This window comes from Phyllopteryx taeniolatus, chromosome 21 (genome assembly GCF_024500385.1).
Source record: "Phyllopteryx taeniolatus isolate TA_2022b chromosome 21, UOR_Ptae_1.2, whole genome shotgun sequence".
NCBI lineage: Eukaryota > Metazoa > Chordata > Actinopteri > Syngnathiformes > Syngnathidae > Phyllopteryx > Phyllopteryx taeniolatus.
The window spans coordinates 15039819-15056866 of record NC_084522.1 but is presented as its reverse complement, the minus strand read 5'-3'; the positions used below and the strand labels follow the sequence as shown (position 1 = coordinate 15056866).

Sequence of the window (17048 nt, the reverse complement as noted above, 5' to 3'; positions counted from 1 at the left end):
TTTTTTTTTTATTTGAGTAATGTTTCTTGTATCTGTACCTGACTTAAATATTTATTTGGCTAAAGATTGTTTGACTTTTACTCCCTGCATTGTAAAACTGCTATCTGCTACTACTCCTTACTGAGTCAAAATAGGCTTGTTGCTTTTTTTGGATAGATTGACATCTTGGGGACAGTAGCGACATGGAGGAACTTGAACCAGATTATGGAGCGATATATATATATATATATATATATATATAGACAGAGACAGACTGGAGAGCTTGATCAAATTCAAATCAGATTTAAAAAAGAATCTGAAAAAAAAACATGCATGTAAAGTGTATTTGCCCTGTATTTTATTTGGTATTGCATATACTGTAATTGACAGTAAAAAAAACGTTTTTCTTCACTTCAGTAAAGGAGTTGAATCAGTACTTCAGTTTGTTTTTACACAAATATTTGTGTTTCTCCTTCAGTAAGTGAGTACTTTTGCCACCTGTGCTTGAGGTCGACATTTTACATTCTGTCACTCAGCATGCCTCACTCTCTCTGTGTGTGGATGAACACAGTTCCCTGCAGGAGGCTGCACTGCTGTCTTCTACCTGCCCAATATTAACAGCAGGAAGGCAGGTTTAATGATAGTTCAGGTTCATTTAGACGGAGCTATGTCAAGATTTAGTTTGTTATTCAAATGCCTTTATTGCTCATTGCAATTTGCTCAAAATCTCTGAATATTTGATGGGCTTTATTTATTTAGCGCTTGCGCACACATGTTGTTTTTATGTTGAGTTTGATGTGAAATGGATCAAGCCCGAATTGTTTTGGTAGCTCACGGACTTTGCTCCTTTTTTTAGCTGCCTTATTGACTTTTCTTTTTTTAGTTGACACTCACTGTTCTGTGGGGTGTCATTTTCAAGTCTTACCAGGTAGCTGCTGTTTTAAGCCAACCAAGCTTTAAACCCCCACTCTGAGCTACTTGCTAAGCACAACGAAAAAGACAAAAGTAACATAGTGAAACATTATGCAGTTAAAGGGGCCAGATATTTCCCAGCAGACTTTGGGGCGGTGCAAAAAAAAAAAAAAAGCTAAGATGAAAGTCAGTGTTTTGTTTACATTAACCATGATGACAAACGGCTAAAGAATGATTATGTTGCTCAGAAATTGGATGTGCAAATGAGATACTTATGTAGCTGCTGGTTGGGAATGCTGAAAAACATTTTTTTCTGAAAAGTATCCCAATGTATTTGTTCCTCAGGAAAAAAAAAAAAAAAATGTGCAGTTGAGATAATATATTTCACGATATGTTTAAAAAAAAATCAGGAATCTGCATATGTTTATCACCAAAAAAAAGAGAGGCATTGCTCGATAGAGTCAAAGTTAATGGAAAAAATTTAAAAGAGGTGAGCTATTACTTTTCTCAGCTTATTGCATATTGATTCCGAAATATTGAACTTTTTCGTCCCCAACGATCCTAGATTATATTTGCACAGTATCTGGGGGTTGCTATGATGACTGGTAAGGATGTAACAACAGTTAATAATACACGACTGCGTCACAGGTGCCTCAATAGTGCAGTGACAGTGAGGAGCTTCGTGTGTCTGTGTATTGAGTAAAGAACTAGCACCGCGTGTGTGTCAGCAATAATTAGGGAAAGCTTGACATCCGGATGAATATTGGCTGAATGGATTGTGTATGCTTATGTAAATGTTTACTTGGCGCCCTGAATGTGTTTATTTTTGGTTTGGCCGCAGGTATATTCAGAACTCGCAGCCATACCTTAACAACATGACTGCAGTGGGCTGCATGATGTCACTAGCGGCCATCTTCCCTCTGGGCATTGATGGTCTTCATGTCCACAGGAAGCATTTTCCTGTCGTCTGCCAGGTACACTTAACTTCTCTCAAACACTGAATTTCCTTCCGAGCTAATGCACGCCATTCACACAGTTGCCATGGAGACAGGGCTTTATATAGACATTTATGTGGCAGTTTTTATCGGTGGCTTTAGGTCCCATAAGTGCGGTGAGGGAAATCCTGAATCCTAACTATTTTAGCATTAAGGAGTATTTAGCAACCTCATATCATATTAGGTAAAAAAAAAATAAATGGGGGTGTGATATACTACTAAGATTTGTTCATTCTTAATCATAGTCATATGTAGCACAAAGTGAAAGCAATGAAAGCAATTTTTTTTTTAGCATTCTGACCTCTTTAATACAAATGGATTCTGGGGGTGGGAATAAGCAAATGTCATTTACAAACATTCCTTCACTTTCCATACCTCTTATCCTCACTAGGATCGCGGCAATTTACAAAGAAAAAGAAAAAGAAAAAAGAAAGAAACCACAATATTATTTGTTCAACTTAAGGGGAGTTTATAAGTACCAGTATATTTTTTTGCTATTATTTATAGAATTGCAATGTCCAGAAATAAGATTAAGTTTCTCGAGGTACTAAAACAGCGGAAGCTGTAAGACTGCACCCAATACGCCAGTTTTACCCCCATAGTAATCAATTATAGGTTAGTCATTGTTAATTATAAGACAATGAAACAATAAGATTGGTACTCGTCCATTTCTGTAGGGAGAGTGGATGCAAGTTGTCTTGCGTTCATAGCGCCGCATCCTTCGATATGGGGTCTTAGTATCATTGGGAAGCAGAGTTCACCAAGTGTTGGATTGTTGGCCCATTAATAGTGAACGTGAGCAGAAATGACAGTTGGAGACTCACAACCCCACAGAGGAGGGGCTATATAACCAGCGTGTGACACTCAACGCCCGTGCACATTTTAGCGACAATGACCACAAGCTTCGCTATTTAATCTACAGTTACAACGTGAATTCTAAATATTGTTAAGAATTGTTGTAAATATATTTTTATATACTACTGTATGTGCTGTGCTTAGGGGACAATCATTTTGACTGGCAAATGATTAGTATAAAGATTATTTGGAACGTTTATTTCTTCACATCCGGTATCCAAGGAAGCTTCAGAAAATGTCAGAATAAATATCACAGTTATTGGTCTCAATGTCAATGTCCTAGTTTTGTATTCATTAAATGTTTGATCTAGTTCTAGCACATAACTGAAACAAATGAAGTTTTGTTTACAGGATACAAATTTAATGACCTGGCTCAGGGCAAGGTCGATTTTCGTTTGAATGTTTGAACGGAGGTAGAAGCATTATGGGGCTGATCCACACCCTGATTGCTGTGCTGTACCAAGTGGACTCAATTATTTAAAAGAGCCTCGCAGATTGTTCAGAAAAAAAAGTAAGCACACGTCTTAAATATTCACTGTACTGTATCACTATTTCGATTACAATTCAAAGCAGTTTTCTCAGTCTTAAAACAAAAACTAATTAAATAAAACATTGGCATCATGTATAATGAGCAAATCGATTTGTGACATTTTATTATATATATACGTCTGATATAGCCGATTGTCCATTACATTGAAGTACTTTATTTTTTTTCGGCCTTATGCACCCATATTACTGTGCAGTACAAAACTATTGTTTTGTAGTTTTGTTTTTTTCCGTGGCCTAAAACACCCAGTACAGTACAAACTTATTGGCAATAAATATTTTCAAAATAGCTTGAAAATGTTTGAAAGTTTCACATTTTATCCAGACTTACCACGCAGGTGTGCTTGGTCATGCTGATATCGTTGCCGTACACTACTCATCATATTATTTAATTATCATATATTAATTAGTGTGCTTCCTAGTTTCAAATTAAATGCCAAAGGCGAACGACTTGGCAGAAAATGTTCATGTACCAAAAATAATATGTTCCAGACTCCAGAGACTTGTTTTGTATTCCTCAGTTAACACTGCAGCTATGCCCCTCTCTCTCTCTCTCTCTCTCTCTCTCTCTCTGTCTGTCTCTCTCTCTCTCTCTCTCTCTCTCTTTCTCTCTCGCTCTGGCTGTCTCTCTCTGGCACAAGAGACAATAGCTATAACCACCATGACATGGCCGCCACATCAATGCCCGGCATTCAGCATGATCGCTACGTAGGCATGGGAGGCATGTCTTTGGCAATTGGATCTAGTCATATTGTATATTGTATATGCAACTCAGAAATACATCAGTGCTATTCTCTGCCTGCATTGCGCCACAGCGCCAGTGAACAACAGTGGCCAATTCTGGAACTAACAGACTTAGTCAGGGCAGTTTAAGTGACATATGGAAACTATTTTTGGACACATTGTTCAGTCCTGACTGTCCATTTTATCCGATATCGAGGTTCCACTGTAACAATAAATCATTTTTAACTGTCAATACAAGGATGCAAGTTGCCTTTGTTCACAGTTCACTTTGCAGTGTACATTCCATTCATCTTATATTTATTGTCAACTTACTTTTGGGTTTTCCATATTATACTGATCAGCCTGGACAGAGACGTGTGGATAATTTATACAGAGCGATTCAGTTCTGCTATCCTTAACTGCGGGAACACGTGCTCGCTGGGTAGATGGCAATTATGTAGAAAAAACAAAAAAACAAGCGGTAGCCTTGAAAATTAAACAAAGCTCAGTTTTCAGCGTACTTTGCATTCTTCTTTTGTAATCAACACACATGTATTGAGCACAGGCTTTCCACTGCTTTTCACGTCGCTCATCAATTTTATGGTTCGATCGTATTTCTCCTCGTTGCTATCACTGGTACTCTTCTGAAATGGCATCACAACAAACACACACACACACAAAGCAAAAGCTAAATATACTTACAGAGTTAATCCTGTAGATGCTCACTAAGCTGAAGTCGTATGAAATACTGGAATTCCGACATCATGGACGATGACGACTCAACACACGTTTGGTGCAGTTATTAAGGTTTAGTTTTCTTGAACTTTTGATTGTACTCCAAATTCCATGACCTTTAGAGTGTTTGACTTTAGAGGGTTCACTGTACGAGTCTAATAGTAACAATACTAAATCAATAAAGACAGTTGTGAGTGAATGTCATCATCAGGTTTAGTTTAATGTCATGTTTTATTTTTGCAAATATTCAACGGTTTATGAAACTGTTATGTTCGTGTTCATAAGAATGTATTTGTAATGCATTGTTAATATGTGTGCTATACAAATAGTCCTCGGAAAAATAGATAGCCTTTACTTGAAGTGAAAGTGACCTCAAGGCTTTTGTTGGTGTCACAGCTGTCCCCTGAGACTGAGAGGGGAACTAATGAACTAATGAAATTGTAAAACTACCCTCTTATCTAAGAAGCTACAGTAATTACCTTCACCGTCTGAATTTCTTTCTTAATTGAAGGTCTTCCCTTGTGTTGCCCACTACCACAGCAAAAGCAGATACGCAATGTCAGTCCCAAGCGAGAGCGCATCTGAGAAGTTGAATTTCATTGCAAGGTCACTTTAGAAAGTCTATTAAACTGAGACAAGCCAAATGATGGCAAGTGTGTGTGAAGCTGATTTGGTTAATTTGTTTGATATATGAATCCAAGATTCTGAGGTCTCTCATCATATCTTTGCTTCTGATAGTTTCGCCTGTGGCTGCTCGGTCTGGGTTTCAGCCTTGCATACGGCAGCATGTTCACCAAGATCTGGTGGGTCCATACTGTCTTCACCAAGAAGGATGAGAAGAAGGATAAGAAGAAGGTAATTATGAAAGGGAAGCTGTTTACTGTATGTATGTGCCTCTGCCGAGCAGCAGGGATCAGCTTTATTTAATCGTCATCTCCTACAAGGGCAAGCTTCCCTGGCAGGGATGATGTATCCCCCAATCAAGTGTTCTCTTTTTACATTTACTCACCCCATGCTTTCACATTTGGCCCACTACTTGCCCTTGAGCGTTGTGTAGCATCTACTGCATTTGCCATTCTGCCAGCTCAATGAATTCTTCCAACCGGTCCAAACAGCGGAAGGTCTCCTTTATTGCCCACTTCTTCCCAGCGACTTCCTCGTATGTCTCATATCGCATTCACTGTTGACAGGACATCTTAGTGGATGATCCTCCTGCGACGCAAGAGCAAGACTCGTTCCAGCAGAGAGATGAAGCACCATGCTGAATATTTATGAAAAGCCTTAGCTGCAGAAAGCCAATCAAGAGGGGTTGTAGTATTACTCAGCTGAGACAATACTGAGGGAGTTTACATTAATTCTCACACTCCTACTGCGTGACCACACATCTCATAGGGCGAAAGGCTAACTGCTTCAAGATTCTATTCAAAAATCAGCTGCAATCTTGTTTGCTGCCACTGAAATATAAAGACTTTAAATACCACCCAGCTGTAAGCTGTTGTATCGTGTATTTACAGTCCCATGCCACAGCCATCACTAACTTTTTCACAGCCAGTGTTGGGGAGTAACTAATTACCATATTTTCATGACCATAAGGCGCACTTAAAAGTCTTAAATTTTCTCGAAAATGAACGGGGCGCCTTATAATGTGTGCAGCGAGTTCCAAAATCTGTAAATGTTGTTGTGTGACTTCGATGAGCGCTCCGCTTGACTGACTGGGAGCATTTCCTGCCGACACGCTACTTATATAGAGGAAGGTGGACGTGACTGAGGACAGCATGCGGACGTAAAGGGGGAAGGGTGCGTGTGAGAGAGGACGCTAAAGACACGCCCCCAGTATGTATATAGTGCCGGTATGTGCATCGGTTTGGCTAAGGACCCCGAAAATGGCACCTACGAAGAGACGCGCTTACGAAGCACAGTTTAAACTGCAAGCTATCAGTTACGCGGAGGAACATGGGAATCGAGCAGCTGCGAGAGAAGTCAAGATCAAAGAATCCATGGTTCGCAAGTGGAGGAAGCAGGAAAACGAGCTTCGCCAAGTCAAGAAGACGAAGCTGAGTTTCCGCGGAAACAAGGCGAGGTGGCCCGAGTTGGTAGACCAACTCCAGCAATGGATTAATGAGCAAAGAACAGCCGGGAGAAGCGTCTCTACAATCACCATTCGACTGAGGGCAATAACTCGGAGCTTGCCATCATTCCTGGAGGCTTGACGAAGGAACTCCAACCGTTGGACATCCGTGTAAACAGGGCGTTCAAAGTGAAGTTGCGAGCGGCATGGGAGCGATGGATGACAGATGGGGAACACAGCTTTATTAAGACCAGGAGGCAGCGCCGGGCGACATTGTGAATGGATTGTGGATGCTGGAGCTAACCTGTCTGCTTGCACTGTTCTTCGAGCTTTCGTAAAAGCCGGCATCATTTCTGAGGAGCCGCACGGCAACAAGACTGACGAGAGGGAACCTGGCGTGTTTGATTGAGAACTTGCCCAGCTGTTCATTTCGGATACAGAAGATGAGGACTTTGATGGATCTGTGGATGAGGATTGATCAAAAAATAACATGAGTACATTGTTAAATACTTCAATAAAGTACAACCCAACTCGGTTTTGCTCCCGCTGCCTTTTTAAAAACATTGTTTTAGCGTGCATGCATGCTACCGTATGTTTTAAGCTAGCGTATGTTTTACCATGCCTGCGCCCAATAATACGGTGCGCCTTATGTATGTGTTAAATACAGAAATAGACCCCGTAACTGAGACTGCGCCTTTTATACGGTGCGCCTTGTGGTCGTGAAAATGCGGTACATGTAACATGATTACAAAATGTATGTAATTGTGATGACATTACTGGGAGAAAATGTGTAATTAAATTATCGTTGCTATTGGAAATGTCCATGTTCACAATTTTAGTTACATTTGAAAACTAGCCGCAAAAGATCAGATTTGTTTGCATATCACCTCCACCTCCTAAAGCCGACGTTTGTGATTGGCTCTCTCAGGTCATGTGCCATTCTGCCGTAGTCTCAAACATGACATATTTTACCAAATATTGCCCTGAAGCGCCATCTTGTGGTGCAATCTATTAGTTTGTCTGAGATTTTAAAAAGGTTAGACTCAAAGTTATACTTTTGAACACATAAAACTACATTGACTTTTGAACAGTTTCATCCTTGTAATATACAACTTTTGAATGAAATATTCCTTACTGGGTTGTCATATGAAGCTATATTGTCTAAATTGTGCAGTAGGTCAACATGGTATCATGTTTTCCACATGCTGTCCACATATATACAGTATGTATCGGTATATACTGTATATGTATAATGCAACAAACATTTTTGATTGCCTTTGCATTTCGTCATGTTTTGTTAACAGTTTATTATTTGTGAAAAGAACAATTATGTGGTTAACTCCAAAATAATGATCTATGGTTTTAATCCACTTTTTTTTACAGGAAACGTGTGTCTTGTTGATGTATACATTTAAAATGAACTAAATTTATCCAAATGTAATCAAATTTGATGTTACTTTGAGAAAGTAATTGAAATAGTTACACTACTGTGACATGTTCAACAGGGTAACTTGTAATTGTAACCAACTACTGGAACATTTCCAAAAGTAATCTTCCCAACACTGTTCACAACAGTCTTTTTGACAAAGTAAAATATCATTATGCTTATAACAGTTTTACGATCCAATTAGCGAGGTTACATCAAAAATAGCAAAATCATTTCCGCAAATAATTTTTCACAAGTGGCTCATTGGCCAAAGAAAAGTACAAAAAAATCCACGTGCAAAATGCATTCTGAACGTCACAATCAAGACATGGATTTGTCACATGGGTTTTATTTTTGTTTATTTGTTTTTAGTTTTTGTTTTTTTTTCAACAGGTAAGATATGATGAACATTTACTGGTTGAATACAAATACTTTGGTCTCCGAACATGATGGGAGAAGAAGCTGGGCAGGGTTTGTGATTGACGACGTCTCCTGCGTGTGTGACATATACAGATTGATACTTAATATTTGGACGAAAGCATGTAATAGACGTGCTTAATTTATCATGAGAACATATTTTTGTGAGAATATGTATATGCGGTTGATAATACATACAGTACAGGTGGAGTTATGTTAAATGTTATCTACTTAGCAAGTTTAACCCTTCATAGTCAACATATAATAACTCTGGTTTCTAAGATGTGATTGTGTACGTGAGCATGGCATTGTCTGAACAGAGGCTCACTTTCCTCTGATGCCTTTCCCACCCCCCACCTGCATAACCAGAGACCTTGATCGTGTCAAGTAATGCACAAAATCAAGACCCGCTTCATTATGTTGGACCTGGTCCGACAATATCATTCTATTCTTAATCATGAAAACATAAAGCAACACCTGCTTTCTGTGAATAAGACAGTCTGGGGTGTATTCCCATTCGTATGTCCTTATGTCTCATTGCTGTCATGGCCCAGTGCTTTGAGGGCATATTGAATTGGCCTCAGTTAGTGACGGATCATTGTTTCTGGAGCAGCTCTTGGCGAGTCTGTTTGTGGCTTCATAAATCCCCCTTTCACAATGTTAGAGAAGGAGAGAGGATTTGTGCCTTTTCCTGACCCCGCTGTCCCTCTGCAGCACCTGGAGCCATGGAAGCTCTACGCTACTGTTGGCATCCTGCTTGGCCTCGACATCTTGTCTCTCATGATATGGCAGATTGTGGATCCTTTACATATCACAGTGGAGGTATTATTTTCCAGTCATATTGCAATCAATTGTATATGTGAGCAAACAACAACAACCCTTTGACAGTCATTTAATTTGTAAATTGAAACCTTGACTAAGTCTTTATTGCACAGGTGTCAAACTCGAGGCCCGTGGGCCAGATCCAGCCCGCCACACCATTTTATTTGTCCCACAAAAGCAAATCATGTGCGTCCACTTTGTTTCTTGCGAAAATACAAAAATTGAAAATTGCCTTCACTATTAATTACTTTGATTTATCGCAAACATTTTTTGTTACCAATGCCCCCTTGATAAATTGAATAATAGTTGAACAATTTGTACCGTTCCAAACTAGTTATCCATCAATTTGTTGTGTATACAGTATGTAATAATATGAAACGATTATACATTTATATGGGTTAACAGTCATAATGGCCCTCCGAGGGTAACCATAACTATTACATGGCCCACGACAAAATTGAGTGCCGTGTAAGTGAATTTCAACATTGAAAAAAATGTACAAATGGAAAAAAAAATCACATATTTTTAAAACACAAACCGAATGTTAAGAGAATGGTATGACAATAATGTTGTTGTTTTTTGAGAAATAGGTCTTTATATTATGACAGGTAACTTCTAAGTGATGATGATGATGATTATGATAATGAGGATGATGATGATGAATCATGTCATTCTCACATGCACGTTAACGCAAAATCCAACACCAGCAGCCGCTGTCTATCGAGAGAGAGAGAGAGAGAGAGAGAGACAGACCTGCCATATACTCAATGTATTGTGTTGTATTTTATTTGAATAGTTGTAATTAATAATTAGACTTTATTCTTGTAGTTGTATTTTTTATTCCTTCTTTTTAGAGTTATATTAATATTCTTTCCAAGTTTGTTGTATAGGCAGAAATATACAATATTCATTTGTACGTTACCTGTATTGATATTGTTTGCATGTAAACAGAAATTCACCCGAGAATCCCCTAAAGGAGACCTGGATGTTTTAATCCAACCATTATTGGAGCACTGCAGCTCTGAAAAAATGAACACCTGGCTGGGTAAGTTGAATAACGCACAATCCCTACACTAACTTAACTAAAACTGAAGTTTTGTGTAGTTTAGTTCATCACCAATCATCAAATTTTAGTCCAACAAAACTGTCCCACCCTCGTAATCAAACACAGATCCTATATTGTGGTTTTGAAACCCAATCGAAGGCAGAAAGGTCAAAACCTTTTGGGCAAGTAGGTTGAGCAATCAAACAGCAACAAAATTTCAAATGTATCATTATTTACTGTACAAAGTTACGTAGATAATACTGATGTTATATGGATTTACAATTAGAAGGTACTGGGAGGGAGGGAAATTCAGAGTATAATGTCAGGAGGACTAATTGGGCTTCCAAAGCCCATTGAATTTGCTTGCTTATTATTTCTGGATCTTTACAGGTGAACAACACTCATACTTACAACATCGATCAATACCACTGTTGCCTCATTCTTCCCTCTTTATGTGAAAATGCGGGTGTAAGGTTTTATTAAATCCCTCCTGAGACTCAACTAACAATAACATTATCAGTTCAAATCACTTTAATTGCATACTGGCTTGCAATTCGGGGGATGGTTCTGTCATTGCCACGGCAACCACTGATAACCTACTTTATGGTCTATAGTTGAAACAGATGTTCACATACACTATATAAAAAGACATGATTTTTTTTTTCCCCCACTGTTCAAAGTCAGAAGTTTACAGAAAATAAGATGACCAAGATTTTAAACAATTTGGAAACAAAAAAGAGATGGTGATATAATTTCTCTGGAAGCTTCTGACATTTTTTTTTTTTTTTTGGAGAACATTTAAGTTAATTAAAGGCACACCCTGTGGATGTATTTGAAGTAGGCACAACTGAAACTCCTGCTTCGTTGTGTAACATCAATGGAAAGTCAAAACAAATAAGCCGAGATATCAGGAAGACAAATGTGGACTTGCATAAGTCTGTTTCATCCATGGTTGCAATTTCCAGATGCCTGAAAGTGCCACGTTCATCTGTTAAAACAATAATACGCAGGTATAAACACCATGGGAATGTCCAGCCATCATACCACTCACGAAGGAAATGGTTTCTATGTCCCAGAGATGAACATGCTTTGGTCTGAAATGTGCATTTCAACCCAAAATCAAAAGCAAAAGATTTTGTGAAGATTCTGGCTGAAGTGGGTAAGAGTGTCATTATCCACTGTGAAACGAGTACTGCTCCGACATGGGCTGAAAGGCCACTCTGCCAGGAAGAAGCCATTACTCCAAAAGAAACATAAAAAGCCAGATTACAGTTTTCAAATGCAGAGCGGGATGAAGACCTTACCTTTTGGAGACGTGTCCTGTGGTCTGACGAAACAAAAATTTGAATTGTAGGGCTATAATGAGCATTGTTAAGTTTGGAGACGAAAGGAAGCTTGCAAGGCTGAGAACACCATCCCAACTGTGAAATATGGGGGAGGAAGGATATCCAAAATTTACTTTAATGTAACCGTCCTTCTTTGAACCTTTTAATGTACACTGCCAAAAATGTCAAAACCACCAAAATCTCAAAACTTTACCATACAGACAGAAGGGATACTGTGGCTACTGTGAACATGGGGATTCTAATAAAAGACTGAGATTAATGAGGAGTTTCACTCTGGGCAATTTTCTTTTTTCTTTCTGTAATTCTTTCAGCAACAATGATTAAAGCTGTTATATTAATTGGACAAGGGAACCAGTGTTTGAATCTGTGTTATATTAATTGGACTGTTCCTGTGTAGATGTCTGCGTGAACACAGATAGCAAAGGTATTGGCTCTGAAATGGGTCTTCATTATTTGTTTTGCCGACCTCTTGCAGTCAAGGGATTCTCATAACATGGTCTAGTTTATTCATAAATAAATGATGAGCTCAAGCCTTATATCATTATGGTGGTCCTTTGGGATCAGTACAATGCCAGGATAAAATATTAAATGTTATAGTATTCCATGTATGTCTTCCCATAAGGCTTCCGAAATTAAGATGAATACGAACAACACACGCGTAATGCATATGACACTGTTGTTGCTCTCCTTCCCCTTCAGCCAAGACATTGAATGCAGTTGACATTCATCATTTCTATGCTAGAGAGAGTGAGAGTATCTATTGAACTGGTAACAGAAGACGCTGGTACATTTTGACGTGTTTAAGCTCCTGTATCCCCGTACAGAAAAGTTTTTATTTTTTGTTTAAAATGGCTTACTTTAGCGATGATCCCTTGCCATAGCTTGGCCACTGGTACAATCCCGTCCGTCTCTCTTTTGCGTTCATCGTCGGTGCCATAAATTCTCATGGACCGGCTAAAGCTGCTGCCTTTCCAGCTCGTCTGCTGCTACTTAGCTTGCTGGCTACCTAGTCAGGCTAGCTTTACGCTGTGTTGGATCAACTTTCTCCCATTAAATCTGCCGCGGTCGCCCCCTCCAGCAATGGTCCTTTTCCGCTTCTCTTGTGGCGCTTCCAAGTTATCTGCGCAGCTCATTGGAGAGCTAGGTGAAACACAAGCCTCCTTTAGCACAGAGCTCGTTTTTGTTAAATAAACTATGGAGATCTCAGTGAAGCTACAATGCGTACAGGCGTAGAATCGATCCACACTAAGTCAAAATGGCAGCGGACGTCAACAAAAGCATTGGAGCGCTAAAATACGTACTTTGACTCCTTTTGATTCAAATGCAAAAATTCTGATTCGGTATTTGAGTTTTCATTAGAATTCAAGAATCAATCCAAATAGCGAATCAGTTTTCCTAGCACTCAAATATTGCTCCAATACTGTTAACATATACTGTAAACCTTATGCACTGTCAATTTGTTTGGTGTTTGAGTGATCTTTCTCAATCCTTCTGTACAGGTGTGGTGTATGGTTACAAAGGCTTACTGCTGCTGCTCGGCATCTTCCTGGCTTACGAGACTAAGTCTATCTCCACGGAGAAAATCAACGACCACCGAGCTGTAGGCATGGCCATCTATAATGTTGCTGTGAGTTGGACATACATACTGTATTTCATCTTGTGAAACATTTGTGTCTGTTGAGTAACGACTAACCAACTTGAAAACTAAGCTCAGTGGGCACTTCTTTCTGAAATATTGTTTGAGGCCTTGCAATGGCGAGGCACTGTTGAGCAGTTCCTAGATGTCATTGGTCTCATCGTGTCAGAATGAGAGCAGCATGATGAGATAAGGAGGACTGTTTAAATACTAATTCTAATCAATCCAGGAAATGTGTTGGATAATTCATGGATGGATCAAACACCTGTGAATTTTGCCGTTCAAATCCTTGTTAGAGAACGGCTAGTTGTGCAAAAAGTACTGAAATGTTGAGCAGTTTGACGTGCTTTCAAATGTTTTGAGAAAGTCAAATTAAGTTCACTTGTGAAGGTTATAGTGCATTTTAGATTCATACTGAAATTCAATGCAAAAGCCGAATAGCCCTAACTTTTTGTCAGTAGTGTATGTGCGCACGTACGGCTGTTGGCAGTCAGACTAATGTGTTTGTCAGTCGCTTGTCAGATCTGCGTAAGTCTGCAGACTTGGTCTTTCACTTCCAATCCTCCATCAATGTAGCCTACCTCATCATGTGTGGCAACTTCGTTCATCTCTCCCCCTACATTTCACACTCCATTGAGGAAGCTGCATTGTCCTTCCAGGCTAAGCTCACCCCCGACCTAATTTGTGCACTTAAGCAAGGGCAGAGGCAGCCAGTGGGTTTTGCAGCTACAGTCATTTGTCCCAATATGGCATACTGTAACTTCTTGCTGCAAGAGTCTCTGCAGCATTCCCAGAAAACACGGGAGCCTGAAATGAAAAAGTTGTGATTTGTCCTCATCATCGAGAATCAAGTCATACAAAGGACAGCATAACTCATATTTGGAAATGTCGCGTAGGGTACCTAATGCATTGCGAACACATGAACTCATGATGTGACAGTGAGGAATCATCCCTGTTGGCAGGGATTAGTTTAGCCAAGTGAATATTTTCCTTCCTTGATCCATATCATCTAGAAAATGTATCAAAATGTATTACAGATGGCCATTTGACAAAATGTATTTAATTCACAACAGAGGAAATTAACAAAAATATATTTTAAAAAATAATTTAAAAGTTCTGTACTTTACTGAAATGGCAGACAATACAAATTGTGTTTTTTTAATATTTTCTGCCAAAGAATATTTCAGCAAATCAACAGTGAACACTTTTAGGCCGACTGTGGCTCAGTTGGTAGAGCTTTCTGTCCGCTGTCGAAGTGTCCTTGGGCAACACACTGAGTATTTGTGAGCAACAGTATGGTTTCATGTCTAGAAAGACGACCACAGATGCTTTATATGCCTTGAGGGTGTTGATAGAAAAGTACAGAGAAGGTCAGAAGGGTTAGGGTTGGGTTAGGGTTAGGGTTAGGTTAGGTTAGGGTTAGTAGGTTAGGTTAGGGTTAGGGTTTAGGGTTAGTAGGGTTAGGGTTAGTTAGGGTTAGGTTAGGGATAGGTTAGGTTACGTTAGGGTTGGGTTAGGGTTAGGTTAGGGTTAGTAGGTTAGGTTAGGGTTAGGGTTTAGGGTTAGTAGGCTTAGGGTTAGTTAGGTTAGGGTTAGGTTAGGTTAGGTTAGGTTAGGGTTAGGGTTAGGTTAGGGTTAGGGTAGATTAGGTTAGGGTTAGGTTGGGTTAGGTTAGGTTAGGTTAGGGTTAGTAGGTTATGTTAGGGTTAGGGTTTAGGATTAGTAGGGTTAGGGTTAGTTAGTGTTAGGGTTAGTGTTAGGGTTAGGTTAGAGTTAGGGTTAGGCTTAGATGTTAGGGTTAGGTTAGGGTTAGGTTAGGTTAGGTTGGGTTAGGGTTAGGCTTAGATTAGGTTAGGGTTAGTAGGTTAGGTTAGGGTTTAGGATTAGTAGGGTTAGGGTTAGTTAGTGTTAGGGTTAGGTTAGAGTTAGGGTTAGGTTAGGTTAGGGTTAGGTTAGGTTGGGTTAGGGTTAGGTTAGGTTAGGTTAGGGTTAGTAGGTTAGGTTAGGGTTAGGGTTTAGGGTTAGTAGGGTTAGGGTTAGGGTTAGGGTTAGGGTTAGGGTTAGGGTTAGGGTTAGGGTTAGGGTTAGGGTTAGGGTTAGGGTTAGGGTTAGGGTTAGGGTTAGGGTTAGGGTTAGGGTTAGGGTTAGGGTTAGGGTTAGGGTTAGGGTTAGGGTTAGGGTTAGGGTTAGGGTTAGGGTTAGGTAGGTTAGGGTTAGGGTTAGGGTTAGGGTTAGGGTTAGGGTTAGGGTTAGGGTTAGGGTTAGGGTTAGGGTTAGGGTTAGGGTTAGGGTTAGGGTTAGGGTTAGGGTTAGGGTTAGGGTTAGGGTTAGGGTTAGGGTTAGGGTTAGGGTTAGGGTTAGGGTTAGGGTTAGGTTAGGGTTAGGGTTAGGGTTAGGGTTAGGGTTAGGGTTAGGTTAGGGTTAGGGTTAGGGTTAGGGTTAGGGTTAGGGTTAGGGTTAGGGTTAGGGTTAGGGTTAGGGTTAGGGTTAGGGTTAGGGTTAGGGTTAGGGTTAGGGTTAGGGTTAGGGTTAGGGTTAGGGTTAGGGTTAGGGTTAGGGTTAGGGTTAGGGTTAGGAGGGTTAGGGTTAGGGTTAGGGTTAGGGTTAGGGTTAGGGTTAGGGTTAGGGTTAGGGTTAGGGTTAGGGTTAGGGTTAGGGTTAGGTTAGGGTTAGGGTTAGGGTTAGGGTTAGGGTTAGGGTTAGGGTTAGGGTTAGGGTTAGGGTTAGGGTTAGGGTTAGGGTTAGGGTTAGGGTTAGGGTTAGGGTTAGGGTTAGGGTTAGGGTTAGGTTAGGTTAGGGTTAGGGTTAGGGTTAGGGTTAGGGTTAGGGTTAGGGTTAGGGTTAGGGTTAGGGTTAGGGTTAGGGTTAGGGTTAGGTTAGGGTTAGGGTTAGGGTTAGGGTTAGGGTTAGGGTTAGGGTTAGGGTTAGGGTTAGGGTTAGGGTTAGGGTTAGGGTTAGGGTTAGGGTTAGGGTTAGGGTTAGGGTTAGGGTTAGGGTTAGGGTTAGGGTTAGGTTAGGGTTAGGGTTAGGGTTAGGGTTAGGGTTAGGGTTAGGTTAGGGTTAGGGTTAGGGTTAGGGTTAGGGTTAGGGTTAGGGTTAGGGTTAGGGTTAGGGTTAGGGTTAGGGTTAGGGTTAGGGTTAGGGTTAGGGTTAGGGTTAGGGTTAGGTTAGGGTTAGGGTTAGGGTTAGGGTTAGGGTTAGGGTTAGGGTTAGGGTTAGGGTTAGGGTTAGGTTAGGGTTAGGGTTAGGGTTAGGGTTAGGGTTAGGGTTAGGGTTAGGGTTAGGGTTAGGGTTAGGGTTAGGGTTAGGGTTAGGGTTAGGGTTAGGGTTAGGGTTAGGGTTAGGGTTAGGGTTAGGGTTAGGGTTAGGGTTAGGGTTAGGGTTAGGGTTAGGGTTAGGGTTAGGGTTAGGGTTAGGGTTAGGGTTAGGGTTAGGGTTAGGGTTAGGGTTAGGGTTAGGGTTAGGGTTAGGGTTAGGGTTAGGGTTAGGGTTAGGGTTAGGGTTAGGGTTAGGGTTAGGGTTAGGGTTAGGGTTAGGGTTAGG

General features: G+C 40.3%; 1 protein-coding gene across 4 annotated transcripts in view; it reads left to right on the top strand.

Moving 5' to 3' along the window:
* The window catches only part of gabbr1b (gamma-aminobutyric acid (GABA) B receptor, 1b), a 244315-nt gene that overhangs the window by 206902 nt on the left and 20365 nt on the right, over positions 1-17048 (top strand). For all 4 annotated transcript variants that reach the window (XM_061760292.1, XM_061760295.1, XM_061760293.1 and 1 more), the window contains 5 exons: positions 1733-1865; positions 5484-5600; positions 9371-9478; positions 10430-10523; positions 13369-13496. In XM_061760292.1, the coding sequence (XP_061616276.1) occupies positions 1733-1865; positions 5484-5600; positions 9371-9478; positions 10430-10523; positions 13369-13496 (580 nt within the window). The remainder of the gene's footprint in view (positions 1-1732; positions 1866-5483; positions 5601-9370; positions 9479-10429; positions 10524-13368; positions 13497-17048) is intronic.